This window comes from Sebastes fasciatus, assembly GCF_043250625.1.
Source record: "Sebastes fasciatus isolate fSebFas1 chromosome 18 unlocalized genomic scaffold, fSebFas1.pri SUPER_18_unloc_1, whole genome shotgun sequence".
NCBI classification, from domain to species: domain Eukaryota; kingdom Metazoa; phylum Chordata; class Actinopteri; order Perciformes; family Sebastidae; genus Sebastes; species Sebastes fasciatus.
In genome coordinates, this window is record NW_027428130.1 from 49,365 (window position 1) to 75,441 (window position 26,077).

The 26,077-nt window shown below is 42.9% G+C and overlaps 1 protein-coding gene across 2 annotated transcripts; it reads right to left on the reverse strand.

Moving 5' to 3' along the window:
- Window positions 1–25,201, reverse strand: LOC141763586 (sodium-dependent multivitamin transporter-like). Of its 2 annotated transcripts, none has more exons than XM_074628041.1 (18): window positions 25,019–25,201; window positions 12,732–12,834; window positions 11,145–11,395; window positions 10,804–11,025; window positions 8,026–8,091; window positions 6,114–6,165; window positions 5,897–5,964; window positions 4,964–5,118; window positions 4,709–4,849; window positions 4,133–4,262; window positions 3,937–4,025; window positions 3,182–3,294; window positions 2,609–2,676; window positions 2,350–2,436; window positions 2,089–2,264; window positions 1,889–1,992; window positions 713–843; window positions 1–616 (listed from the first exon to the last, which is right to left on the reverse strand). In XM_074628041.1, exons 3-18 carry the CDS (start codon window positions 11,268–11,270, stop codon window positions 416–418), a joined length of 1,929 nt encoding a protein of 642 aa, XP_074484142.1. In that variant the 5' UTR covers window positions 11,271–11,395; window positions 12,732–12,834; window positions 25,019–25,201; the 3' UTR covers window positions 1–415. The 2 variants fall into 2 exon arrangements, with proteins under 2 accessions (XP_074484142.1, XP_074484141.1); XM_074628040.1 differs by lacking the exon at window positions 25,019–25,201 and adding an exon at window positions 23,723–23,860.
- Between the last annotated feature and the right edge of the window lie 876 nt (window positions 25,202–26,077).

The window sequence follows — 26,077 nt, forward strand, 5'->3', positions numbered from 1 at the left end:
TTTTGTCAAACGGAGAGAGTGAACAGCTCATTGTGCATGAGAGCTACCCACTCCTATTACCTTCCAAGCTGCACACATCTGGACAGAGGCGAACCTGCGCGTCGCTAACGGAGATCGACGGACTCGTTTTCTTCTTTGACGGCTGCCGTGTTGGGCTTTCCGGTGCACAGATCCAGCCTGGCAAAAGTAGATTTTTCAGTTATTTTTCTTGAGAAAAAAAGGTGGGAGCAGGTTAAGAATGAAACACCCTTTCCCCACGTTAGATGCTGAAGTCCATCAGCCTTGGTGCTGTAGACCTTCAGGACATTCTACTTAGTGGTCGACTTCACATCTATGATCCATCTGTTGCTGCACTTCCCCCCCCAAGGTGCAGTATCTGGGGGTGTGTGAGCGTAATAAGTAGGAGGAGAAAGGATCACAAGGCCGTCTCCTGAACCGTGTGAGCCGCCAGTTGACATGCAGGCAGAGCGATCCTCGCCTCCAAGTCTTCGTCCTCCGTTTGTGCCTGGTCACTCTCCGCTTCCTTGTCCTCTGTGACGGTGTCCTCTTTGCAGTAAGCCGCTCCGTTGCCGTCTCTCTTGGCCATCTGGTAAGGCTGTGCGTTGATTTCTTTGGGCTGGTTGGCAAAGGGGTAAAAGACTATTGAAATGCTCGGGGTTTACGGTAAAACAAACAAGGAAAAACACACAAAGAGTGTTATATAGGAGATTACCTTCTGGACCGGAGGGGACAGGGGAGTGACGCAGCAGAGCTTCTCCCTGTAGCGCTCAGGCAGGAAGAAGAGCAGCGTGCCCAGGACCGGAAACACCGTGCCGGGGGTCAGATCCTTCTCCTTCATGGGTCCTAAACATGTTGACAGATACATGAACAGGGCAGCACTGATGACGTATTCAAACATCGGTACCAACCAGGTCATATTAACTTGTAGCGAAGGAGGTTAAATAACGCTCCAAACTTGAGCTAAGTTTTTGTGAGGAAAAACTGTCATGGCCGCTTTCAAAGGGGTCCCTTGACCTCTGACCTCAAGATATGTGAATGTAAATGGGTTCTATGGGTACCCACGAGTCTCCCGTTTACAGACATGCCCACTTTATGATAATCACATGCAGTTTGGAGTCAAGTCATAGTCAAGTCAGCACACTGACAGCTGTTGTTGCCTGTTGGGCTGCAGTTTGCCATGTCATGATTTGAGCATATTTCTTATGCTAAATGCAGTACCTGTGAGGGTTTCTGAACAATATGTGTCATTGTTTTGTGTTGTTAATTGATTTCCAGCAATAAATATATTCACACATTTGTATAAAGCAGCATATTTACCCACTCCCATGTTGATAAGAGTATTAAATACTTAACAAATCTCCCTTTAAGGTACATTTTGAACAGATAAAAAAAATGTGTGATTGATCTGCGATAAATCGTGATTAAATATTTGAATCGATTGACAGCCTTAGAATTTACAATTTATAGTTGGAACAGTGGAAAGACTGACAAAGACGTTTTAGATGAGTTCTATTTTGTTTCTGTCGAGTCTGAATGAAGCGGGTTTCGATGATCGGCGAGTTCAAATTGTTGTTTTCTGACTGGAGTCTGGTGGCTTCGAGGAGAGCATAATGATTGTGTGTTTTGCAACAGGGATAAATTATAATAATTGTCCAAATCCCTGTTGATTTTATTTATTATATATTCGCTTCAAGACATCACATAGCATGATAACCGGGTGTCATGTTTCCATCACTGCCGATCGGAGCTGGAGCTGATAAATAGCCGCGACTACTGCAGAGTCATTTGTACCGGGAATGCATGCCGATTGTAACCTTTCCCACTGAAGACAAAAGCCAGATGTTAGTGGGTTTTTATCCGGTGGGAAAGGGGCTTAAAGTGTGTGTACCTGTTAGCAGGCTGACTATCAGTCCCACCACCACCACCACGGTGGAGTTGTGAGCGCTGTACCACATGTAGGACAGCGAGTAGAGTGCCTCCACGCCCCTTGGCCTGAAGGAAAGGAGGAGAAGACGAAAGATAAGGCGCCGTTAGACACGTCTGATGATCATCACAAACACACATCTAGAAGGTTGGTTCTAGCGTTACCTCGGCTTGGCTGTGGTGGCGCTGAGCAGCGTAGTCATGACGGCGGTGGTCATGTTGTCGAACGGGGGCAGAGCAGTGGCGTTGAGCGGGACCGGACCGGACATGCGCATCACGAAGTTGCCGATGCCGATCCAGAAGGCCATGGCGAGGCCCGATACTAGCCCGACCACCGCGCCCTGAGGAGGTACAGGTTCAGATGTTCAAAACCTCAACTTCAAACCAAACTCGTACAAACTAAAAGTCGCTAAATGAAGGACTCACGGTGGAGTTTGCCCAGGGGAAGAAGAGTCCCAGACAGAAGACGCCCAGCAGAGGACCACCCACCATCCCAAAGATGCTGAAGGCTGCCTGAAAGAACAGACGACAGACAGCATGGCAGTGTAGAATAATAACAACAACAACAAAAAATGGTTTGATTCTTCTAAATGAAAGTAATGTAAAGACACATGGATACATCTTTTACTCTTCATTTCCTTACAAACATAATGAATAACTTTTCTTCATGTCAACAGTAAGTTACCTGCAGCACAGATCCCATTACAGAGGCGAGGTAGGCCATAGCCAGACACACCAGACCATAGACCAAAGCTGTGGGTCAAGTAGAAGACAAAGACATCATTTAGTGGTTACACCTGCTAGCAGCAGGTTATATATACTGCACTGAGCAGGTTCAAGTATTAACTAAACTAAGCAGCATTAAGCAGCGTTTGAGTATTGCTACTTATTTATGATAACAGAATGCGTGGCTTAAACAGACTATCACTGATCCCTCACAAACCCACAACCTGCCGGTGGGCTGGAAAGGCTTGTTTTTTTCTTGTCAAAATCACTTTCACTCTACAGGTGTCATATAAAATGTTGCCAAAAATAATCAGTTTGCATGAAACAAAATCCTGTAAAAACATTAAATTCTCCGGAGCAACACGACGCCCTGGATCTGCTCGGGGGTTCAGAGGGCTGGTAACAATTAAAATGTACACTACAGATTTATATCCAACGATATCAAGTTTGTAAAAAATACAGTATCTGGTAGTGCATGACAACCCCCCCCTCCCCCGAATGTACAATAAGGTCATTAAAGCACGGGTCTTACCGAGTCCCTTGGAGAGCAGCGTCGCTTTAGCTTCAGTCATGTTTGGAAATTGAGGTTTAATCAGGTCCTCCATGGTTACTGTTGCTAGGGAGTTAAAGGCTGATGAGATGGTGCTGGAGGGAGACAAACAATGGGATTGAATGAACAACTGGGATTGTGTTAACACATTATACGGCTTGTCTGTACAGCAACAGGCCTTCAGGACAGGGCATGAATAGTGTAGTTATCAGGAACCTTCTAAAAAAAAAAAAAAGTGATAAATGCCGTCATCTCATGTCCAGCTGATGGGAGGTGAAAATGCACTCATGAAACACAGCAACTGAACTGAAAGTGAAACTTATCTATGCTCTCAACAAAGCCAGCAGGCTCAGATGACGACAACAGTACAGATACGTTTCAATTCAGTTTAGTTCGCCGTCGGAAAATATTCAAAATATAGCGTACACTTAAAAGGATAGACATTTTTTTAGGTGAGCCTGTCTTTTCGGTGGCTAAAATAGGTCTTGCTGCCGTCCTCGTCCACAGCACTGTATTGCTTTGCTCCGGTGTTGGTGCTCCTGTCTGTTTCTCGATGCTGGGGGCACACCGACCGTCATCTACTGCAGGTAATACACCTACTATGGATAAGTACCTCATACAACCCCACTTAAAAACACCTGAACTATCCCTTTAATATAAAAGCGGTTTGACAAATTTGACAACTCCAATTCAACAGTGGCTGATTCTTTTATTCCGTTCTGTCGTGGGTCATTTACCTGAGAGCTCCACTGAAGAGACAGGCCACAAACAGTCCCGCGAGCCCGGGCAGGTCCTTGAACACGTCCATCACAAAGTACAGCACCATCTGCACAAAGCAACTCAACATCAGGATGAGCCTCCAGAGTCAAGAATAACAAAGACACTGTATACTCACTACAATCTTTAGAACTGTGAAGGCAAATTAATATGAACCTGGTCGTTGGTTTTGACGTAGCCCTTGTCCAGAGGGCTGTCCTCTCCATAGCGAGCAAACATGACCAGACCCATCAGACAACCCAAACACAGGACGATCTGCTGGCACGGGAACACTACGTAGCAGGACCTGGAAGGACAAACCAAAACACTGTCAACAAGAGTGACATCATAAAAAAGTTACACATGAAAATTAATGTTTAAAAGGAAAGTAACAATATAAATACTGTTGAATAATTAAAGAGAAGATGTGTTGATTTCCGACCTTATCTCTATCTGAGTAAGAGATATAGTGTGAAAAACATCAGCAGTTGTTGCCTATGTTCTGTGTCTTTGGGGCGCAGCTGCAAAATCGGTTGTTTTTCCTGCCACCGGCGCCGTCATTTTGACGTGACAGTGAAGTAGTTGGATGAAAGATGGAACTACAGGCTGCTATTACAGCTTGGATGTCTCTCGGTAGCCAGGAGTCAGTGTTTTTCACTTAATAAGGGTTAATACTCTACACAGCACACAGTCTTTGCATCATGTTCTCTTAAAACAGCGAGGGTTATGTTGTGAGACGGCAACGGTACTCACATGACGGCCTCTTTCTCCGTACGAGAGCTGAGGTACCTCTGGACCTGGGCCTGGTTAACCCCGTACAGAGCCAGCATCAGGAAGACTCCTCCCACGCCCAGCGTCCAGAAGGTGTGGCGCTCCAGAGGGTCGGGGTTCAGACTACACGGGGCAAGAGAGGGGAATACAACGTGATGTGACCTTTATGCACTGCAACATGTAAAGGTAATAACGAATACTTCACTCTACCGGACTTCAAATATGCCGACTACTCACTCTAGTCCAGCGATGCGGCTGCCGTTAACCGCTTTCCTCCACACCTCCGCCATGCCCCCTGCCTGACTGGCCCCCACCACGATGACCGCCAGCTGGCCCGCGAACATCACCACCGTCTGGAACACGTCGGTCCAGATCACCGCCTTCAGACCCCCCTGAGAATACAGGAGCAGTAGATTTAAATTTTTAATTCCAGATTAATCAACATTAAAAAAACATCTGTAAAGGCGACATGTTGACATGCTGACAACAAATGGAATGAGTAACATCCATGTTCCTAGAACAGGGGTCAGCAACCTGCGGCTCCGGAGCCACATGCGGCTCTTTAGCCCCTCTCCAGTGGCTCCCTGTGGATTTATAAACATGGAAATGAACAACTGTTTTTTTTTGGGGGGGGGGGGGGGGGGGGGGGGGGGGTCTTCTGGACAGTAATCACCAGCTGTTGTCTAAAGAAACTTCCTGAGTACTATAAAGTTTCTTCATCTTTTACATTATTGTTTAGTCTCACAAATGTATTAGTTCTTGTATGGAAAGGTCGATCTGCGTTTAGCTATTGATCAGCTTCTGTTGTAGAAAAACTAAATGTTGTAGTCAACAAATATTTTGTCACAGTAGTCATTGATGAAATTAACACGTAACACTTTATAATAACCATCATTTATAAACGGTAAATTGATAGTTAATTAAACTTGTTCAATAGTTATTTTACAAACCAATTATTAACCATTAACAAAGTGTCACAAATATCTATCTATTTAATGTTTATAGATGTTTTACAAACAATTTATTTAAGGTTTACAAATCATTTCTGAATCATTAACAAATACAGATAATATTGTTATAAAGTGTTATACGTGTGCAACAATAAACTGTTAAAATAACATATTATAGCATTAGTAAAAATGAGTAAACATTATTCATTTGGGGACTCACCAGAGCAGTATAGACAGTGCACACCAACCCCATGGCCAGCACTGCCCCCCATAGGTCAAAACCTGTCACTGCAAGTGAACACAGTGAGAGCATTACCAAACACTGCACACGTGTTACTCAATCATCCAGGTGACACCATCAGTGACAGTTTGTGTAAAACTTGGTGTAATGATCCTGTGGTGAAATATGACAAAACTAAATATATGCTACTCTTTACCTGCATTGAGTGCCAACGCTGGAGCATACAGGACCACCCCCATATAAATGACCTGCACAGGAAGAGAAACAAAAACACACACATTTCAGAACAAGAAAACTTAAAAATAACAGGTTTGATTGGACGACAATTAACACAATTAACCCTCTAAACCCCAAACTCGCCAGCAGGTTTGAAAGGCATGTTTTCAAAAATCTGTGGGCAACTTCGGGGTCTGAAAAGTGAAGCCAATGCTGAAGTGCCTTAAACCTGCATTCTTTCTAACAGCCAGCAGGGGGCGACTCCTCTGGTTGCTAAAAGAAGTCTGATTGTATAGAAGTCTATGAGAAAGTGAGCCTACTTCTCACTTGATTTATTACCTCAGTAAACATTGTAAACATGAGTTTATGGTCTCAATCGCTAGTTTCAAGTCTTCTTCAATACAGCATGATGTTCATTTAGTAAATTATGGTCCCATTTAGAGTCAAATAGACCATAAAGCAGGGGATGCTTTAGGGCGGGGCTACCTTATGATTGACAGGTTGCTACCACGGCGTTGTCTGATCTGGGAGAATTTTAAACAGTTTGTTTTCACTTCATGAAAGTTAATTGTAACATTTTTGGTCGCCTAAAAATGTCTTATCCAGCGTTCGGTTGCACTTAGCTCCACCCTCTTGTGTCACTTCTGGTTGCAAAAAAAACAAGATGGCGACGGCCAAAATGCTGAACTTGAGGCTTCAAAACGGCAGCGCACAAACCAGTGGATGACGTCGTGGTGACTACGTCCACTTATTATATACAAAATTACCACAGCCAGAAACTGTAACAGAACGTGTCGCCGGATTTACAAACTTCCGACGGCCCTTGAACGAATCACGTGCAATGAATGCTTCCGTCAGAAAAAACCCCAAACCAAATCTAAGCGATATTTCATCAATATCACTTTTATTCTACGTCTCATTTAAAATTTAGCAAAAAATAAACCGTTTGCGCTAACCAGATCCTCTAAAAAACAACAACATTAGATTCTGCGCAAATTCCACAGCGCAACCGGGAAGCAACGAATGACTCGGCTGAGACCACAAATCACATGACAAACATTCAGTGAAACTCTGACTAAGCTGCAGCCTGTTTGAGCAGAGAGGAGAGGATAGATCGTAAAAATGTAAATAGTTCAATACGTATAGCACTTGGAGCTATACGAAAAATGTTATGTTCATAGATTACACTGTTTTCCTTTTTTTTGTGAAATAAATTATCAAAGAAATTAAACCCGCATGTTTCTTTTTTTCATGATTTACGGCATCATAACGGCGTTATATAACACAAAAGACATTTTCAAGTTCTCCCTACTTCTAGCCATGATTTTCCATAGAGGTGCAGGACTTACGCAGTCATTTATATTGCAGTGAAAATGAGGCCAAGGTGAATAAAGTGTGACAGGAGCAAAAAAAAAAACGTCTTGTTACTGCTTGGGGTTCAGAGGGTTAAACTTTGTTTTACTAGGTGTCATCATTTGCTGATGACGAGGCAGAGTAGCCTTTGAGCAACCCACCCTCAATCAGGGTGTTAATGCTTTTATCGGAGAAAATAGAAACACAAACCATAAGAGACATTTTTACAAGGGTCAATGTGACAATTTCAGGGCCAAAGTCAGGCTGTAATATAACTGGCCTTCTTAGATAGGAGGATAAACAACACACTTCTTTTATTGGCTAGCATAAAACTGTTACTGCCTTTCTCCCTTAATGTTTTACTATCTCACCGGCTGACTATAGTTGCCAACTAACTAACAAACTTGCAATAAAAATGACTTAACATCATTTTCATGTGTCAAATGATTAATGTCTTTACCGTTTAGATCCCTGATTCCAGCAAAGTATTGGCCCAGAAACTAACGTAAGAAAGAAAGTATGACGCAAACAAAAGATACCATCTGAAAGATGAAGGTCACCGTCCCACATATGCGAACCGTCTTGTTGAAGCGCAGCTCCAGATACTGTCAAGGGGAGAGAGAATGTCAAAAGAAACACAAAAGAATGAACAAAAGGCTGATTAGAATATTGTCTCAGAGTCATTCTGTGATGTATGGTCAGTGTTGTGGATGTTTAATCTCGGGATCAGAGCCGACAGTTTAGACACCACATTACCAAAAGCCGGTGGCCGGTTGCACAAAACACCTCAAGTCTTCTCCTTAAGGTTTCCTTAAAATGTTTACTCATGTACTTATGTTTACTCATCTTGGTCTTATACTTAAAGCAGCAGTAAGCGAGATTGGAGCAAATATGATTAAAAAAAAGTTATTTTTATGAAACGGTCGCTATATCGTGAAAAAAATCATGTGCCTCTGTGTCCTCCGGTGCTCCTAACGGCATCTGTAAGATTTCACAGACCGGAGGAAAACAAGCAGTAAGAGCTGATCTGAGGTCTGCTGTCCATCTGCCGTCAATGAGAGCCATCTGTCAATCACTCACGAACACAAACTAGGCAGCGCTGATCAAATATGAATCAATATTCTGTTACGTTAATGCCCGTTTCTCTCCTCAAATGTTTTCAGAATCATCTTGTAGTGCACGGTTTAGCTGTAAAATGAGAAAGTTTGTGACGCCGCCGCCATTGTGAAATCTGGTGAAGGAACGCCAAGTTCTGGTCAAATGACCAGAGCACAGCCAATAGGAACGCTCTCTCAATGAAATGACCTGTGATTGGTCAAAGTCTCCCGTCACGGGCTAGATTTTCTAAAGCCGGTAAACAGAACCATGAGGAGGAGCAGAAGTCTCTCAGAACACTTGAATTACAATATGCTGAAAGGTTATTATGGAATGTTTGCCCAATGTACTGCCTACTGTCACTTTAAGGAATACCTTGAAGTTAAAATACCTTAGCAACTAGGGATGTCTGTAATTAGTCGACAAAACGTTGCTACCCTCGCTAGTCGGCTACAGAAATACTAAATACTCGGTTATTTTATTAATGTACACACTTAAATTACGTATTGACATATGCTGTCTCTGCTGTTGCTGTGGCTCTCTGTGACTCACTTCCACCCTGTCGCGTTCTCCCAGCCCCTTCCTGCCACAACCTCCTCTTTCAGAAATACTCGCCTGGTTCTGCAGTCAGTCTGGTTCTTTCCTGATTAACTGGATTGGCCAGCAGTTGGGCTGTATCCAATGTCATTTTTTTTTTACATGCGAAGCTATGATTGAAGTTTTCGAAGGAAGCTTTGAAATTCTGTCGTCATATTTGAGGACTTTATAACCCTAAAATAAAAAGGGAAAATATGAGTTTGTGCTATTGTGGTCATATAAATGTAATTTATGGTGCTGTTATACTAGACCACCCTGTTCAGTAGTGGTGTAACGATTCATCTACTACATCAATGTATCAATTTGTATTCCTACGATTCAACTACATCGATAGGTACTCGGCAAGTTGTCCTTCACGGGAGACGTATATCGATATAAAATCGATTGTATGGATACTAAGGATTTGCACCTTGTATTTAAGGACGACAAACGTTATTTGTTCGTATGTGTTTTTTAGCACTTTTATTAGTAAAGAAATGTTAAACATTACTCCGGTTCACTCTCCAGACATGCGAGCACGCATCCATGCAGGCGTGCATGCAGACGAACGTCACACTGGACTCCTCGCTCTCTCTCCCTCGGTAGTGGCGTGGAGGGAGACGGGCAGCGGTCTGCGTGAGGTGGCTGCATGTTTCAGGCACTATCAATCCGCTTGACGAGGGCGTCTTCCCCCACAGGTACTTTCCCCGTGCGCTGTCGTTTTTTTCATTCAGAGAAAATGACTTTCCTTTCCCCTTCATGATATATACTGTACGTGAACGCAGCATCAGCCTCACGTATCCAGCCAATACGAACAAATTTTTGCCCAATGATGTCAAAAATCTACCGCCACTTTAAAGATAGGGTCAACGATGTTGGAAAGCTAGCATAATTTTAAAGTAGCATCGCCTCAGGAGCTACGTCTAAACCCACCCCGACCCCTCGCCTTCTCTTCCATTCTCCAGTAAACTTGTGGCGGCGACGCGCTTTGAGTTCAGGCTGGTGCACGCCAAGGGTAGAGTACGAGCAGGGAGGCAGGGAGGCATCTGATTGGTTCTTTCCAAGCGTACCGCGAGGCAATGATTGGTAGACGTTTTTACAGGATTACAGCAGCTACAGATCACGGCTCTCTTCCGGTCCTTTTTCAGAGCTCATCAGTAATGGATCGCTGTCGGGGTGTGAAGACCATTTCAACCAACATAACAAATAGTGAATATTGGATAACATCGTCGACCCTGTCTCAGCTAAGGAGAAATTAAGCCTTAAGGAGAAAACTTGAGGTGTTTTGTGCAACCGGCCCCCCGATCTTTTAAGTTACAACTCATTCTTTGTTCACAGGACATTAGTGCAGTATTGTTCTCTTGCAAACGACTTGTCTGTGTACTTGAGCTTCATGAGATAAACAGCATGGCTGTCAATAAAGACCATTTAAAAGATGTTCAGTCTTGAGACAAGAACATTTGTTCCTGTTGAACGTTAACATGTCAAGGACAAGCAGATAAGAGGACAGATAAGAATTTTAAGCGCCGAGATTTGAGAAAGACAAGTAGTGAAAACACAAAAGCTGCAGACAGAGGAGAGACAGATAAAGTCATGTCAAACCGCGTGTGCACGTCGTGTGTTAATTCTCTACTTTGCGTGTATACCTCGTAGGCGCTGGACAGCCGCAGTCTGTAGAAGACTGGTATGAAAATGTGAGCTGGGATGAGCAGGCCCAAGAAGTAGGAGCAGCCCAGGAACCAGTACTGTGTCCCGAAGGTGTACACCTCGGACGGAGCGCCCAGGATGGCCACGGCCGACTGGAAAGTGGCCAGCAGGGACAGAGACACGGGCAGGCAGCTCATGGAGCGATCGGCCATCAGGAACTCCTAGGACAAACAAAAAGGTTGGTGTCAAGACATTTCTAAAAAAACAACTGACCCTGTAGTCTTAAAACAGTGTCAAATGAAAGAAGTATCGTCAGGAGAGAGATGGAACAAAAGCCTACCTGTGTTGTGCGCTGGCGTCCGCCGGAGAAGGCGTAGAAGAGGCCGATGCCGGTGGACGCCACCAACAGCAATGCGAAGATGACGTAGTCCACGGTGGTGAAGTGCATTAGGACTACCTCCCCCATGATGACGGTGGATGTGGGGGTGGAGGGGGAGGGGTCTGGAGAGTGAAGGCTGTTGGGAGCACGGCCTCTGGGGCTGATCACAACATCAAAGACAGAACTTCACCCATAGGGAGGCTCACTGACAGCTGGAGGAAGAAGAACCAGTGAGGAGTTAACTTCCCTCTATCGGGCCGCATGATACATCGTTTCTGCATCGACGCTGCGATGTCAGCAAATTAACTCAAACACGTCTTGCTACGACTTTTTTACTGCTCGATACAAAAGGAAAACTCACATGGTTCTCATTTTCCATGACTAACCAGTGTTTCCCATTAATTATTTGGCTGCAGTATTTGTCATAAATCCCCACCCCCCCTCCTGATTAAAAAAAACTGAGGATAACAATGACCTCATAGCCACAAATAAAAAAGTTCCACTAATCTTCTGTACAAAAAAACACACACAATCAAGTTTAAAACATTATTGCAATTAGGGCTGAAACTATTTCTTTGGTAATTTGAGTTCTAAAAATTAGGACTGTTAATCGATTTACCTTAACTATTCGAGGTCAATGCCTAACCTTCAAACACGCTCACGAGAGTTTCCCCAGTTTGCTGGTCCCCTTTAATACACTACGGTACGGCTCGCAGCTAACGATGCTAACAGTACTAATAGTGAAAACAACAGCGAAATATGCTGACTGAGATAACAGTGTTTAAGTGAGGGAGGGGGGGTACCAGAGAGATGGTGTTAGGCTTCTGCGATGATGCTTCATGCTTTCATTCACATATCTTGAGGTCAGAGGTCAAGGGACCCCTTTGAAAATGCCTATTTTTTTCTCGCCAAAATTTAGCTTAAGTTTGGAGCGTTATTTAACATTTAGTTAGTGCTATCATGTTGGAATGTTGGAATGTTGGCATAAACAAAGTCAACTTTTTTTTAACTCAGATTTTATGCATATAGTGATGTTCTTTATACTATGACAGTTTTCCTAAAAATTTTATTAAAAAATTGCAATATATCACCTTACTTACAGTATCGCAATATATTGAATCGTAACCCCTGTATCGTGATACGTATCGTATCGCCAGATTCTTGCCAAAACACAGAGCCCTGTTGATTACTAGAATAATGGACAACTGCAGCCCTAACTGTATTGGTTTAAACTGTTTTATCTTTTTTTTTTTTTAAAGTCATTGGATTTCTGAAATTAAATAACAGCAGGAAAACAGAAGCTGTATTAAAGAGATAACATTTTAAATGGGAAACACATATACACCCAGCCATGTGCATACTCAACAAACGCACACCATCCCCATCTACTTCAACTACGTAAGGACTGCATGGCGTTTTTGTCTGAATTACAGCTGGACCTCATTATTAATAACTGTAATGTTAAAGTTGAAAAACGCAACAACTTGTCAGAGAAAAATACCAACAACAAACTACACAGGTTCCAAAGAAAAACAGCGAAGGACTTACTGTGTTCTACTGAGTCCAAGCTGCCGCCGTCTGGCCGACACACACTGGCCACTCACACTGAAGGTTCGCTGGAGGGCAGGATCTTCATCACAACCTCCGATCACTGAGGAGGCAGAGGAGAAATTCAGCAAAACACACACAGAAAAAAATGCAGAAGAAAAACGACCTGTCACAATATTGTTACAAATGATTCGACGCCTGTACAATGTTTTCCAAAAACAGTGGCTTCTTTTCCATTGGGTACGGATCATTTCAACCAAACAAAAACTCAATCCGTTGTTGTGTTTTCGCAAGAGATACGTAACGGTGTTCTTTTACAGTTTTCACTTTAGGGGACACACAAGTTTTTAGCTCCTCGCTGTGCTCATCTGATAATAACTCATATTCCACCACACACACATAAGACCATCTTTCTCTTTCACAGCGTGTTGTTGTGCTACAGTCTCCTACAGAGGCGGAACCACTGAGCTCCAGTTCAATTACCCTCATAGAGGATAGGGTCATGAGTTGAGCACGCAGGGAGTGGAACAAAGAAACACCTACGCAGTATCAAAACATTTGGTTTAGGACACATGAGGAATTGGATTACTGTTATGGTATGTTTTTACCTTACGTCTACGGCAGCTTATGTTTGAAAATGAACATGAATCTCCAGCTTACTGTATGCTTAAGCATCAGACTCATTTGGTTTATTTTGTCAGATACGACATAGTAAGATTGAGGAACTCTTTTTTAAGACGAACTCCTTTTGGTTTGGAGAAGCAGACAGGAGCACCAACACAGGGAGCAAAGCATTACAGTGGTGTGGACTGAGACGGCAGCAAAAAGTTAATTTTTAAAAATCAATATTCGTTTATGTGAACGCTATATTTAGAATATTTTCCGATGGGGAACTGAACTGAAACTTATTTCTGCTTTCTCCAAAGCCAGCAGACTCCGTTGACAAAAACTGTATATAGATACGTTTCACTTTCAGTTCGCCGTCTGAAAATATTCTAATTATAACATACACTTAAACTGATATTGATGTTTTTTAGGTGAGCCTTTCTTTTAGGAGGCTAAAATAGGTTTTGCTGCCGTCCCTGTCCACAGCAGTACGTTGCTTTGCTCCCGTGCTGGTATTCCTCTCTGTTTCTCCAAACTGGGGGCGTGCTGACCGTCATCTACTGTAGGTAACACACCTACTATGGATAAGTATCTCATACAACCCCACTTCAAAACACCCAAACAATCCCTTTATTAAACCCATGACTTCAGCATAATAGTGTACTATTTTAAGTCATTTTGGCTGCATTTTTTATGACTTTACTACAAACAGAAGTGATATGACTGGAATGGTAGGGGAAACACTGGTACCAAAAAGTTTTGTATCATGTCTCTTGTGAGATTATGTTGATCAAACACAATCAGTAGTGTTCTGTACCGACAGGCCCGTCTGTGTGATACTCTGTGCCGGTTAGATCAAGCACTGGCCGAGACACCTGACCCCATTAAATATGGCTTATTATCGCTAATCTGCCCGAGTATGACTGGTTTGGGAACGGGAGCAACTTCCAGTGCAACTGGTTCAGTTCAAAAGCACCCGTCGTCACGTGGATGTTTCAACAGACAGAATGTAGCTCTTTAACTAATGTTAAAGTTGGTATGTAGAATGTGTCACTTCAGAGGCAAGTTCATTCATTATAACAATCCATTACTAGTACTTCGTCAATCTTTTGCACATGCTACTGTATGTACTGCAAGTCATATAGTAGCACGCTAAGAAAAATATTTTAACAGTATTTAAATAAGTGAACATTTACTGCAGTGCTTGTTAGTTAGGCATGTGTGTATGTATAGTGTGCACCTTGTTCTGCTGTTTCACAGAAAGCTTTGCTCCTGCTGAGAGAGTTACAGGATTGGAGCCAACAGCCCTTTGTTGCAAACCCCTACTGTTAAGATGCCATTCTACAACGGGCAGCAACGTGGAAAAATGCACAATTTCACAGGACCCGTTTATTAAAATGTTCCCAGTGTTTAAAACAAGAAGCTCACTGGCTTCACGGTGACAACACAGGTAACTGTCATCTCTGGTCTTTAATGACTCTACTGGATTTTTTTTTTTCTTCAAAGTTTTAAATCTTTGCCATTAAAACGGTACGATACAGTACGAATAATGTTTAATGTCCTATAATGTCCCTCTTAACCATGGACTGTCCTTTCTCACAGTCAGACCTCAGAGCAACTCAGCTCAACTGAAGTGACCTTTACAGTTCTAATGGTAATGGTATAAATTTACCAAGCCCACAGGAGGGGGGCGTAAATTATCGGTTTACATAGAACAGGAACACCCAGTAGCTGCTGACTTTTTTGACTTTATTGTCCTGTTTCTGTCAGTCAAATCAGTGGCTATGCTGTCAATTCTAAGTAAGAATTGTTGTGTTTTCGTTAGCTCCCTTCGTATGTTTCTACAGTAGCCCAGAACGGACAAACAAAACACGACCAAGCCTTCCAAGTTTTTTCATTACTTGAAGGCCACCATAGTACTCTATATGCTTGTGAAACTGCAGTAACGTGAGCCACAGAGTGCCAAACCGTGGTACCGCCAGCCACCGTCTGACTTCCGTTGCTCCTAGGGATGTTAATAATTAACTGTTAACCGTCGTTAAGAACTTTAACCGATTAACGCTATCGGTTAAAACAGTTAAAAGAAATGTTAATAATTAATAAAAAAGCTGAGAAAAACGCAGAAGAGCAGCTTGTCTCTTTGAGGAGCAAAGCTGGTCCACCTCAAGAGCCCACCTTAAGACAGTCTGAACCGGCGTTGCAAGATACAGGAAGTTGGCTCCGGTCTATAGATCGCTTGAGCGGAGCGAGTTGTAGCCTCGTAGCATCTATCCACCTACAAATAAACGTATAGACACTGTCTGCCACACCTACGTTCACAGCTATAACTCCACCGACAACACACACACACGGTCAGTCGGACACTCACAAAAGTTACGCCTGCTACCAGCAGAGCTACAGATGCTAACGTAGCACAAAAACACACTGTTTGTCTGACAATCGCTATCGTTAATCCAGGCAGACAGAGTATCGTGACGCCGGGCAGACACAGCTGACAACCTGCTAAACTAAACTAAATGTGCAGTGGAGACTTTTACTGGGAATGTGGCTGCATGTCCGCGTCACTACACGCAGCATCGTGGTTGCTTGGTTAACTATCCTGACGGTGAACTGGACACTCAGTTGTCTGTTGTGCTCATACACTGCAGATGGCACACCACTGCATGTGAGGCACTAATCTTGTCGGTTAACGGTTAATAAATCGGTTAATGAGGGTCGGCTACCGGTGACGATTTTTTTTCAAAATTAGCATCCCTACTTGCTCCTAAAGTAGTGTTATTATGGTAAGGATGGCCTCTGAGCGAGGCGAACAGCGATGCCACGGTTTTGCACTCGTTGGCTGATGTTACTGCCGCCTTGGAAAGGGAAGAGTGAGCGGGTACTCAGGTGGTTGCAATCAGCAACCACACCACTAGATACCACTAAATCCTACACACTGTCCCTTTAAAGTACAGGCTATATTTCCATAACACATGACAAGGTCAAAAGCAGTGCTTGTGTGTAAGTAGACACTCATAACTGTACATACATTTAAAAAAAAAAAAAAAAGTATTTATAAATCATAAGGGCTTCAGAGCACTGACTCACTTGATGTTACCACGAACAGGATACTTAGCCTCCAACACGTCACCCCACAGGCTACTCTTATGGCTTGATGATGCAAAAGACAGTACTTAGAAATGTTCAATACAAAAGAAATATGGCTCACAGCAAGCAATTTGCTTCTGCACCAGTTGGCTGATGCCTATTTCCCTAGAACGGTGCCTTTCCACCACACGAGGCAACACATCCATCACTCACATCCAACAATATCACAACGCCTCAGTCCTAGTATCTAATCAATGTTTAGGCTTCTTCATCTGTGGTAGGTAAAGGTTCAACCCTTTTACTAATATGTGTGTGTGTGTGTGTGTGTGTGTGTGTGTGTGTGTGTGTGTGTGTGTGTGTGTGCAGTACTGCTTGTGTTTTGGCTAGGCTCTGTGTGTGCGTATTAGGTGGTGGTGGTGGTGTCACGAGCATCACAACTCACACAAGAAGGTCAGGGAGGCTGTGGTTGCCTGGCAACACAGAGACAATGATTGTACGTTACATGAGGTAGTGGGAGCTGAGCTGACGGCACCGGTACTTTCACCCCTACACCCCCCCGTCTTGTGTGTAAATGGTGGAAAGCAGAAGACCTGCTGTTTGATGGTGAGAGAGCAGGTCTGCAGCTGCACAGGACAGACTGCTGAATGAGGCCAACGCTTTAGAAAAATCCCATCAAGGTAGTTCAAAGCAAACCGCACATCTTTCATTCCCCTCATCAGAAAAACACAGCTGCATTTAAAATACTCACGACGTGTGAGCGCTCAAACGGAATATTAACAAGGATTATAACCAGGGGAATACTATGTCTTCTTATTGTCCTTGACAGGAAGATACAGAAATCAGTCTTATTTTGTATCAGTGTGTCTTTTTTTATAAGGAAAACATTCATCTCAGTTCAAGGTTTTACAAGGTCATGTACGCTAATGTCATCTGGATATTAAAAAAAATAGGTCTACAGCCGTGCTAGCAGCTCTGTGAGTCTGTACCTTGAACATCTCAGAGCTTTGAGCTACATGCTAATGTCAGCATGCTAATATTCTCACAATTTGTTATCTGTTCAAAATGTACCTTAAATGGAGATTTGTCCTGTATTTAATACTCTTATCAACATGGGAGTGGACAAATATGCTGCTTTATGCAAATGTATGTATATATTTATTATTGTAAATCAATTAACAACACAAAACAATGAAAGAATATAGTCCAGAAACCCTCACAGGTACTGCATTTAGCATAACAAATATGCTCAAATCATAACATGGCAAACTCAAGCCAAACTACATGTCTGTAAAGGCGTGACTCGTGAGTACCCATAGAACCCAAGACCTCAGAGGTCAAGGGACCCCTTTGAAAATGGCCATGACCATTTTTCTCGCCAAAATTCTGTGCATGTTTGGAGCGTTATTTAGCCTCCTTCACCACAAGCTAGTATGACATGGTTGGACCGATGGATTCATCAGGTTTTATAGATTCATATGATACCAGTATCTTCACTCTAGATTTAAAACTGAGCCTGCTACAACCTAAAAATCACAAGTTGCGTCAATGTGTTAAAGAGATTAATGGCGTTAAAACTAATTTGCGTTATGGCGTTAACTTTGACAGCCCTAGTTTTAATTACTTGTTTGATGCTATAAAAAGGGTGGAGACATCACGATTGGCAGCTGCGAGTCCCTCTCGCTGACAAGCTGCGGCCGTGCTTGGCTTGCGATTGGTTTCGGGCGGGTGACCGCGATACTGCGGCTCCACCGCCGGATCACGGCTGCGCTAACTCGGGCTCTCACGATGGCAGCTCCCTTATTCGGGATATTTTTGGCTTCACTTCTGTACAGTGGGAGGGAGTGGAGACGTCTCGTCTATCTTTAAATACAGTCTATGGTTGCTCCTTGTGGCCGTTGGGCAAAACAAACTCTACAACTGCGGTTCCAAACCAACAGTCAAGTACCAGTGGAATGTTTTTTCTGCCCTCCGGCCTCAGGGGGGCAACAATGAGCCCATGAGGCAAAGATGACTCTGCGGTGTCTGTGGACAAGCAACACAAAGATGAGATATATACTCTCAGAGGCGTTTTCAACTTGCATTTTTTGGTTTTACAGGAGGAAACACTTCAAGGCTGAAGACAAATTGACGATGTATGCTGCTTCTCTGAGCTTTTCTAGCAATATGGGACTACGCAGTGGATGAGACAGTCCCAAACAGGGCTAGCAGGTTGTTAATACTCTCTTGAATAGCACTTACATTTAGATGTTAGTACAATTATATTTTGCAACAAAAAAAAACGTCCTGGCATGATTTGTCACACAGAAGGGTGTGGGGTGATCCCCATGCGTATACTACCAACTAGTCTATACACGTGAATGCTCTCTGCATGTTTCAATACGGGCACAGCTGGTCTAATTTGAGTAATCATTAAACCTTCAGCTGAACCCTGGCCTGCTCCGTGAAATCACTACAAAACAGCACAGACCGGGAGACGAGAGGTAGACAAACGAGAGGCATCGCCATTTGTTTTCATAAGATGAAGCGCTATTGACGAGCGAAATGGGGAAAAGCGCCACCGCTGATTAATGTGCCGTTATCGGCTCTAAAAGACAGAGCTGTGAATGAAGAAATGCATGGGCTGTTCCATTGAAGACTGATAATAGCGAACAAAACGTGACATGAACGCTGCGTTAGTCTTTCATGACAATTGTTAATGCAACACCAGATAATACTAAAAGGAGAACGGTGTTTGGTTGAAGCTTGTGTGTAATCATTAGTCTGCAGAAGGTGAGATCATTCCTCTTAGTAGATAACTGGAGGTCATGTTGGCCCTCTCCAGATGATCAGAGTTAATACACACAACACTTCATTGGAACACACTGGGTGTGTGTATTTTTGAGTACCAGTGTCAGTACATTTGCTCAGTGGCGATCAAAAGGAGCGTAATATTAATTGCCTTTTATTCAAAGATTGCGAATGGCATCGTTCACCCTGAAATACATCTTTCTATCTGAGGTACACTTCACATAAATACATTTAACCAAACAACAAAACCATACTATAAACATATACCACATCAGACATTAGGTGTGAAAAAAAAAAATTCACCTATTTATTGCAATTTTTTTATTCGGATTTTGAAATAGATTTTTTTAATGCCAGAATCAATATATTGGCTTCAATTTAGTCTATACGGAGGTAGAAGGAAGTTTCCGCTTTTATTGTTGTAGTCTTAGTAACGTGACGTCATATCCGTTCCGTATCCGTCAAACCGAAACAAACCGTAGCGAGCCAGAAAACGACAAAGTACAAAACGGTGAAGGGTCAGCGTGGATACGACCTGCACCGTCACATGTTAAATCCAGCGTGGTAAACACTACACATCCAGTAAAGGATGGAAACACTTTGGGTTTCACGCATTGACAGGAAAAGCAGAGCTAGACATCACGGCTAAAGCTACATGCTAACTCTGTCACGGACAGGAAATGTTATCGTATTGCGGTAACTCGCGGTCGAGCCGGCCGTAGCTCTCATCTCCGTGGTCAAATGGGCCGACGCTACAACTGTAGAGCACCCATATACTGACATTTATGTTAAATGCATTCAATCGGCCCCGATGGAGCTGACCATGGACGTATAAAGAGAACGGAGCTGACGGGAGAGCTAGAGACGACCAGGAAGGAGAAGTTAGAGGAAGTATACACGTGTGACTATGTCCGGTTTTCAAAATAAGGTGTTAACAAAGGGAACTGTATATACAAAATACATCTATGGAAATAAGATTGATGGATTATATTCACCAGAAGTATAAAACATTACATGTCCCTTATAAATTAAAAAGAAAATACCACTAATTTGTGAGGGAAATGTCTTTATTTTTTATTTTTGGGTTGCTGGAAAATTTTGTATAAATATTTCCTGACAATGATCCTAATATATTTGACTTCAGGACATCTCTGACTACACACATGCTGAAAATCAAACATTTTTACTTTATTAATTAAGATATTTCCCACCAGCCCCTAGAAGTGTATGATTGAACTTTTTCTAATGGTGTAGTGTCAAAAAAGTTAGCAAAAATCTCAATAAATCGCAATACTTGTAGAATCGCAATACTTAAAAATTGCAATTCATATCGAATCGGCACCCAAGTATTTTGATAGTATGGAATCGGGAGATGTCCCAGACCTAACAAATATGATGTACTATCATAGCTCTGGGTGACCACAGACCGCTACAATCTTTTTTTCCTCCATTTCTGATTCAACAAGACAGAGCCAGACAACATTCCTTTAGTATATACAGTACGCAGTTTGAAAACTTGACTCAAGCGTTTGACCCACAATCTGAGCGGATGCGTACACATAGCGGTCGAGCCAGTCTAGCTTTAAGCTGAACAGAGACAACGGTACCATGCACTGATTCCATACTGCATAGCACTTTGTATTATAGATTGGAAAAAGGTCTTGATTCATGAATGGGAAAAAGCAGTCAGAATTCAACAAGACAGACTATCATGATCACTGCACATTAGAAAACATTACAAACTCTGTCCAACATTCTCTGGAGACTACTATACGGCACAGGGAAATGTGACTGTATTGGTGGGTGGCACTGGGAAAGGCTTTAATCTGAGCACCTGTTGGCTCAGTGTTCGACCTCACCAAAGCATTGAATACAGTGAATTCAGTTTCCAGTCTGTTTATGTTACTCCATGAACTGACAAGCAGCCACCGAATGGCAGAAATAAGTCTTAGACATCCAGTGCCACTGTTCATTCTCTATAAGCAACATCTAAACCGTACCTCATTACAATGATGCAAAAATCATGTAAAAGCAAACAACCAGAGATACTGAGGGGATATTGCGACCAATCCTAGAGCCAAATTTTGGATATGACTAACGTTACTGTTAGTCATGTGTTTATTTTGTACTGCTTTAATATGACTATAAACGTGACGTGCTTATCGTAATGCAGCAGCCTGAAATATATATTCATATATGTGTATATGTTAGGGATGCACCGATACCACTTTTTTCAGACCTAGTACAAGTACTTACATTTGGGTACTCGTCGATACCGAGTACTGATACGAGTACTTCTCTGTGCCAAAAGACCCTCGCCAACAGCCAGCTGGAGGGTGTGAGCGACAGACGGCAGGCTGGGGAATCCCGCATACGAGGCGGTTCGGCGCTACCGGCTCTAGGTCAGCTTGGAAAGGCTTGGGGCGAAGGTGCTTCCCGGGGCCGTGGCCAAAGCGTCACCGGGGCGGACTGTCCTTAGTGCGCCCCAACCGTGTTGTGCCCCCAGGGCAGGGCTCGGCCCAAGTAAAAAGGCGCCAGGGGTCTGCGGCGATGTCGGCAACCCACCCGACCCGTCTTGAAACACGGACCAAGGAGTCTAACACACGCGCGAGTCAGAGGGTGCAAGCAAAACCCTGTGGTGCAGTGAAAGTTAGGGCCGGCGTGTGCCGGCTGAGATGGGATCCCGGCCTCGCGGGGTCGGGCGCACCACAGGCCCGTCTGGCCGGCACCGTGTGGGGGTGGAGCGTGAACGTGGCGATAGGACCCAAAAGATGGTGATGAGAGGTTAACGTCACGCTGCCGCAAAGTGGTAGTGGTGCCGTTGTATCGGAGCCGTTTTGCGAGTACGAGTACATGAGCACAGTATCGGACCCGATACCCAATACTGGTATCGGTATATCCCTTGTATATGTATATACATACATATGTGTATATGTGTGTATATGTGTGCATATATATGAGTGTGTATGTGTATAAATATATACACATACATACACACACACACACACACACACACACACACACACATATACACATATATATATATATACACACACACATAATATAATAATGAAATAGGCTACTCACTAAATATTTAATATTTAGATAGTATGTCAATATTATTTCATAGACCAATTCAAACTATTTTATTAAACCAATAAAAGTCTATGGTCCATAAACTAATCAGTCAGGCTCATCATGGAGTCCTAACGGTTAACTGCAGCACTACACCCCCGGGCATTACACCCATCCAGCTCTCTGCTGGTTCAACACTTAAACAGGTTCATTCAGATCAATATTAGCTTTATACGGGACAGCGTGAGGATGTCTGTTTACCTCATTATCTAGAAGACCAGCAGTCAACACCGACAACATTCACAGTGAAGCTCTCCGTGTACTCATAAGTGTTTATAACGTTACTATAGAAACATATTCCTATTCTAATATGCAACGTGAACACAGACAGACTCCGTTAATTAGTCTCCTCCCGCTCCGACATGTCATTCATTACAGCTGCCGGGCTGACAGTAGTGATGGGAATTCCGGCTCTTTTTAGTGAGCCAGATCATTTGGCTCAACTCACCAAGAAGAGCCGGCTCTTTCGGCTCCCAAACGGCTCTTCATTTTACCACTTCTGCCTTTTATAATTCAGCCAAATTTAGCGCTGTTTTGACCTATGATTAGTATGTGTGTGTAAATTATTCAATATAATTATACTAAACCTTATAATTTCCAGAATACCATAACTTTACATGCTACTTCGTTTCCGACTGTCACTCATTTTGTCTGCTATTCGCGCACCGCACTTCCCCTCTCTTTCTGTCCTCCTCTCCCTCCTGCTCTGTACCTGTAGACCGTCAACGTACCGCCCACCCCCGCCCATCCCTGCTTGATGGTATGATCCTTGTCTGTCATCACCTGATTGGTCGCAAGGAAGTCATTAACACAACATTCAATCACAGTCAGTGCATGGAGTGCACCTGGCGCGGAGAAGATCGTCCTATCATTCTGCCTTGAATTAATTAAAGAAAAAAAATAATAATAATAATGTCTTTCGGACGGGAGCCGGCTCTTATCGTTCACTTAAAAGAGCCGGCTCTTTGAACCGGCTCGTTCGTGACTGACACATCACTAGGTGACAGACAGAGAGCTAGTAGCCAAACAGCGAAACAGCGGCTGCTAACGGAGCTGCTGAGCGGTTATAAGAGCAGTCAACGTAACAACACGCTACCAGCTGTTTAGTTATACACATGTCCGCATTAAATAATATCACAACCCAAAGACACGACAGCCAGAGAGAACCGGTACTCAGTATTTAACTCAGTCTGCGTCCACACGGTCCTCTGTTGGCCAATCACATGGTGCTGTAACTTTCTGCTGCTACCGCGTGCACCACCGGGAGATATCACCCGGCAACCTCCTTCAGCCTTCCGTGACAACGACACGCATCAGATCACTTTAACCCTCTGTACATGGACGTGGCTTTATTAACTCGATAAAGGTGCGCTTACCTTTGACTACTCATCGCTGCCGACACACTGGAGCTCCGGTTCATCACTGCTTCACGAGCATCTGCAGCTCGAGAGCAGTGCTCGTGGGGTCAGCCGTTTACGGACCGCCCATTCTCCTTGACACTAGACTGGGTGCTGCCTTCACGGGCTCCTCGTAAACTACACTTTCACACTTTAAAAGAAATACACACATGGGTGTTTCTGCAACTACGGTCACTTTTGACTCTCCCAAATAAAATGAATGAATTTTGATTTTAACCATCAGAGTATGTAATACATATAAACACGTACACAAATCACATATGGTTAAGATTTGAATCTGTTTATTTGTTTATGGTTTTCATCACTTGTTTTTACTAAATGTCCTTACCGCAACATTACAATAATGTTCATTTTATACATTTTACTTTTTTTAACTGCTATAATATTCTTATAATACTTTTCTCAGTAATGGATTGGGGTGTAAAGACCATTTCAACCAATATAACAGATAGTGTAGACTGGAGAACATCGTCAACCCTGCCTTTAAGTTAGATAGACAATATATCAAAATTGTAGACTATCCCTCAGCCTCGGTAATGTGTCCCACATTGTCCCACATTGTCCCACATCTGGTCACCCTGGTTAGCGGTGGTGATTTTGTTTAAGCCAGGTCATAGTGTGAGATAGAAAAGGAGGAGGATTCACATCAGACACACATGTCACTGTACAATAAGTTTTCCTGTCATTGTCATTACGTATGTTTTGCCATTATTTGACACTGCTTCGAAGCGCTTTATGCTTTCAGCCCTCATTTTCCCAAATCCTTGTGAAAATTTCGACCTTTCCGATTTTCCATGAAGGCAGCACAACTCGTGCTTTGGCAGTCTGAAATCTATTTAATTACTGATATTGATTTGTGAGCACAAGTTTTTCCATTGAGACCAAAATAAAATAAAATTGTAAGGAAAATGAAGGTGCAACATTAGCATTAGACATTTGTTTAGTGTATGTTGTTTAAACATGGTGACATGTACAGTTTATGGATGACATGTACAGTTTGTGGATGATATCTACAGTTTATGGATGACATCTACAGTAAAGGACCCGTTTCGACGTATTCATGACGCCGGTGTGCATCCACCGCTGCTCTGGGGGGGAGGTGTGTGTGTGTGTATGGGGGTGGGGGGTTAGGGAAGATCGTCATCATGGTAATTAATCACCATGGCAATGGTCGCCGATTGATTTTTATAGATTTGATGACATCATACCTCACTCAGCCCGCATAACACCAACACACGACTGTCTGGTTCTTACCTGTTCTTCTCTACGTCGAGGACACCTTCAGCAGGAATATTCTCCTCCGCTGCTCCTCCGGCCGCTGACACACATTCACTCATTCACTCCGGGTTTAGAGAACCCATCCTCGGTGACACTCAGGAAGAGTCCCCGGTGCCATCCTCCATTCCTCCCAGTGCGCATCAGGAGAAGCGCAGCTGCATAGGATGCTTTACCCCCCCTCCACCTCCTACAGCTGGTGACTCATGTGTCTCTTTGAATTAATAGTGACAACAGTGTAACACCACAGGGGGGGGAGAACAAAGCTGTGAAAACATCACCATCACCATCTACTGGCTGGTTTAATATATTATTAATAAATCTGATGATTGTGGTTGTTCCTCTTACAACCTGTCAGAATGCATATAGATCAGGGCTCAGCAACCTTTACTATCAAAAGAGACATTTTAGGCAAAGAAAAAAGAAAGAAACCTGTCTGGAGCCGCAAAACATTTGAGCATTGTGATGAAGGTAACACAGTTTATAGTTTAAGAATATAGTATATAAGTCTAATGCAGTGAGGGCCAAAGTGCAAATGTACTACGGAGTATTAGGGCCACATTGAGGGAAAAAACATCTGAGATATACAGAATAAAGTCATAATATTAAGAGAAAGAAAGTTGTAATATTAAGAGAATAAAGTCATAACTTTATGGAAAAAAGGTCGTTATATTACGAGAATAAAGTCATATAACATTACGAGAAAAAGTCATAACTTTACGAGAATAAAGTCATAACTTTACAAGAAAAAAAGTTGTAATATTACGAGAATAAAGTCATAACTTTACAAGAAAAAAAGTCGTAATATTGCGAAAATAAAGTAAAGACTTTACGGGAAAAAAAGTCGTAATATTGCGAGAAATAAGTCATAACTTTACGAGAAAAAAATAAATAACACTAATAATATTATGACTTTATTCTCATATGACTTTTATCTTAAAATCTCAGATTTATTTTTTTCCCTCAATGTGGCCCTAATACTCCGTTGTACTGTCGTACCATAGACCTACAACAATGGTAAAGAAAAATGAAAATGTA

Excerpts from the sequence above, each read along its gene's own strand:
- LOC141763586 (XM_074628041.1), bottom strand. The coding sequence starts at position 11,270 with ATGGGGGAGGTAGTCCTAATGCACTTCACCACCGTGGACTACGTCATC. Across the intron at positions 5,965-6,113 it reads AGCGTTGGCACTCAATGCAG|TGACAGGTTTTGACCTATGG; the intron begins GTAAAGAGTAGC and ends GTTCACTTGCAG. Across the intron at positions 4,026-4,132 it reads ACGTCAAAACCAACGACCAG|ATGGTGCTGTACTTTGTGAT; the intron begins GTTCATATTAAT and ends TGCTTTGTGCAG.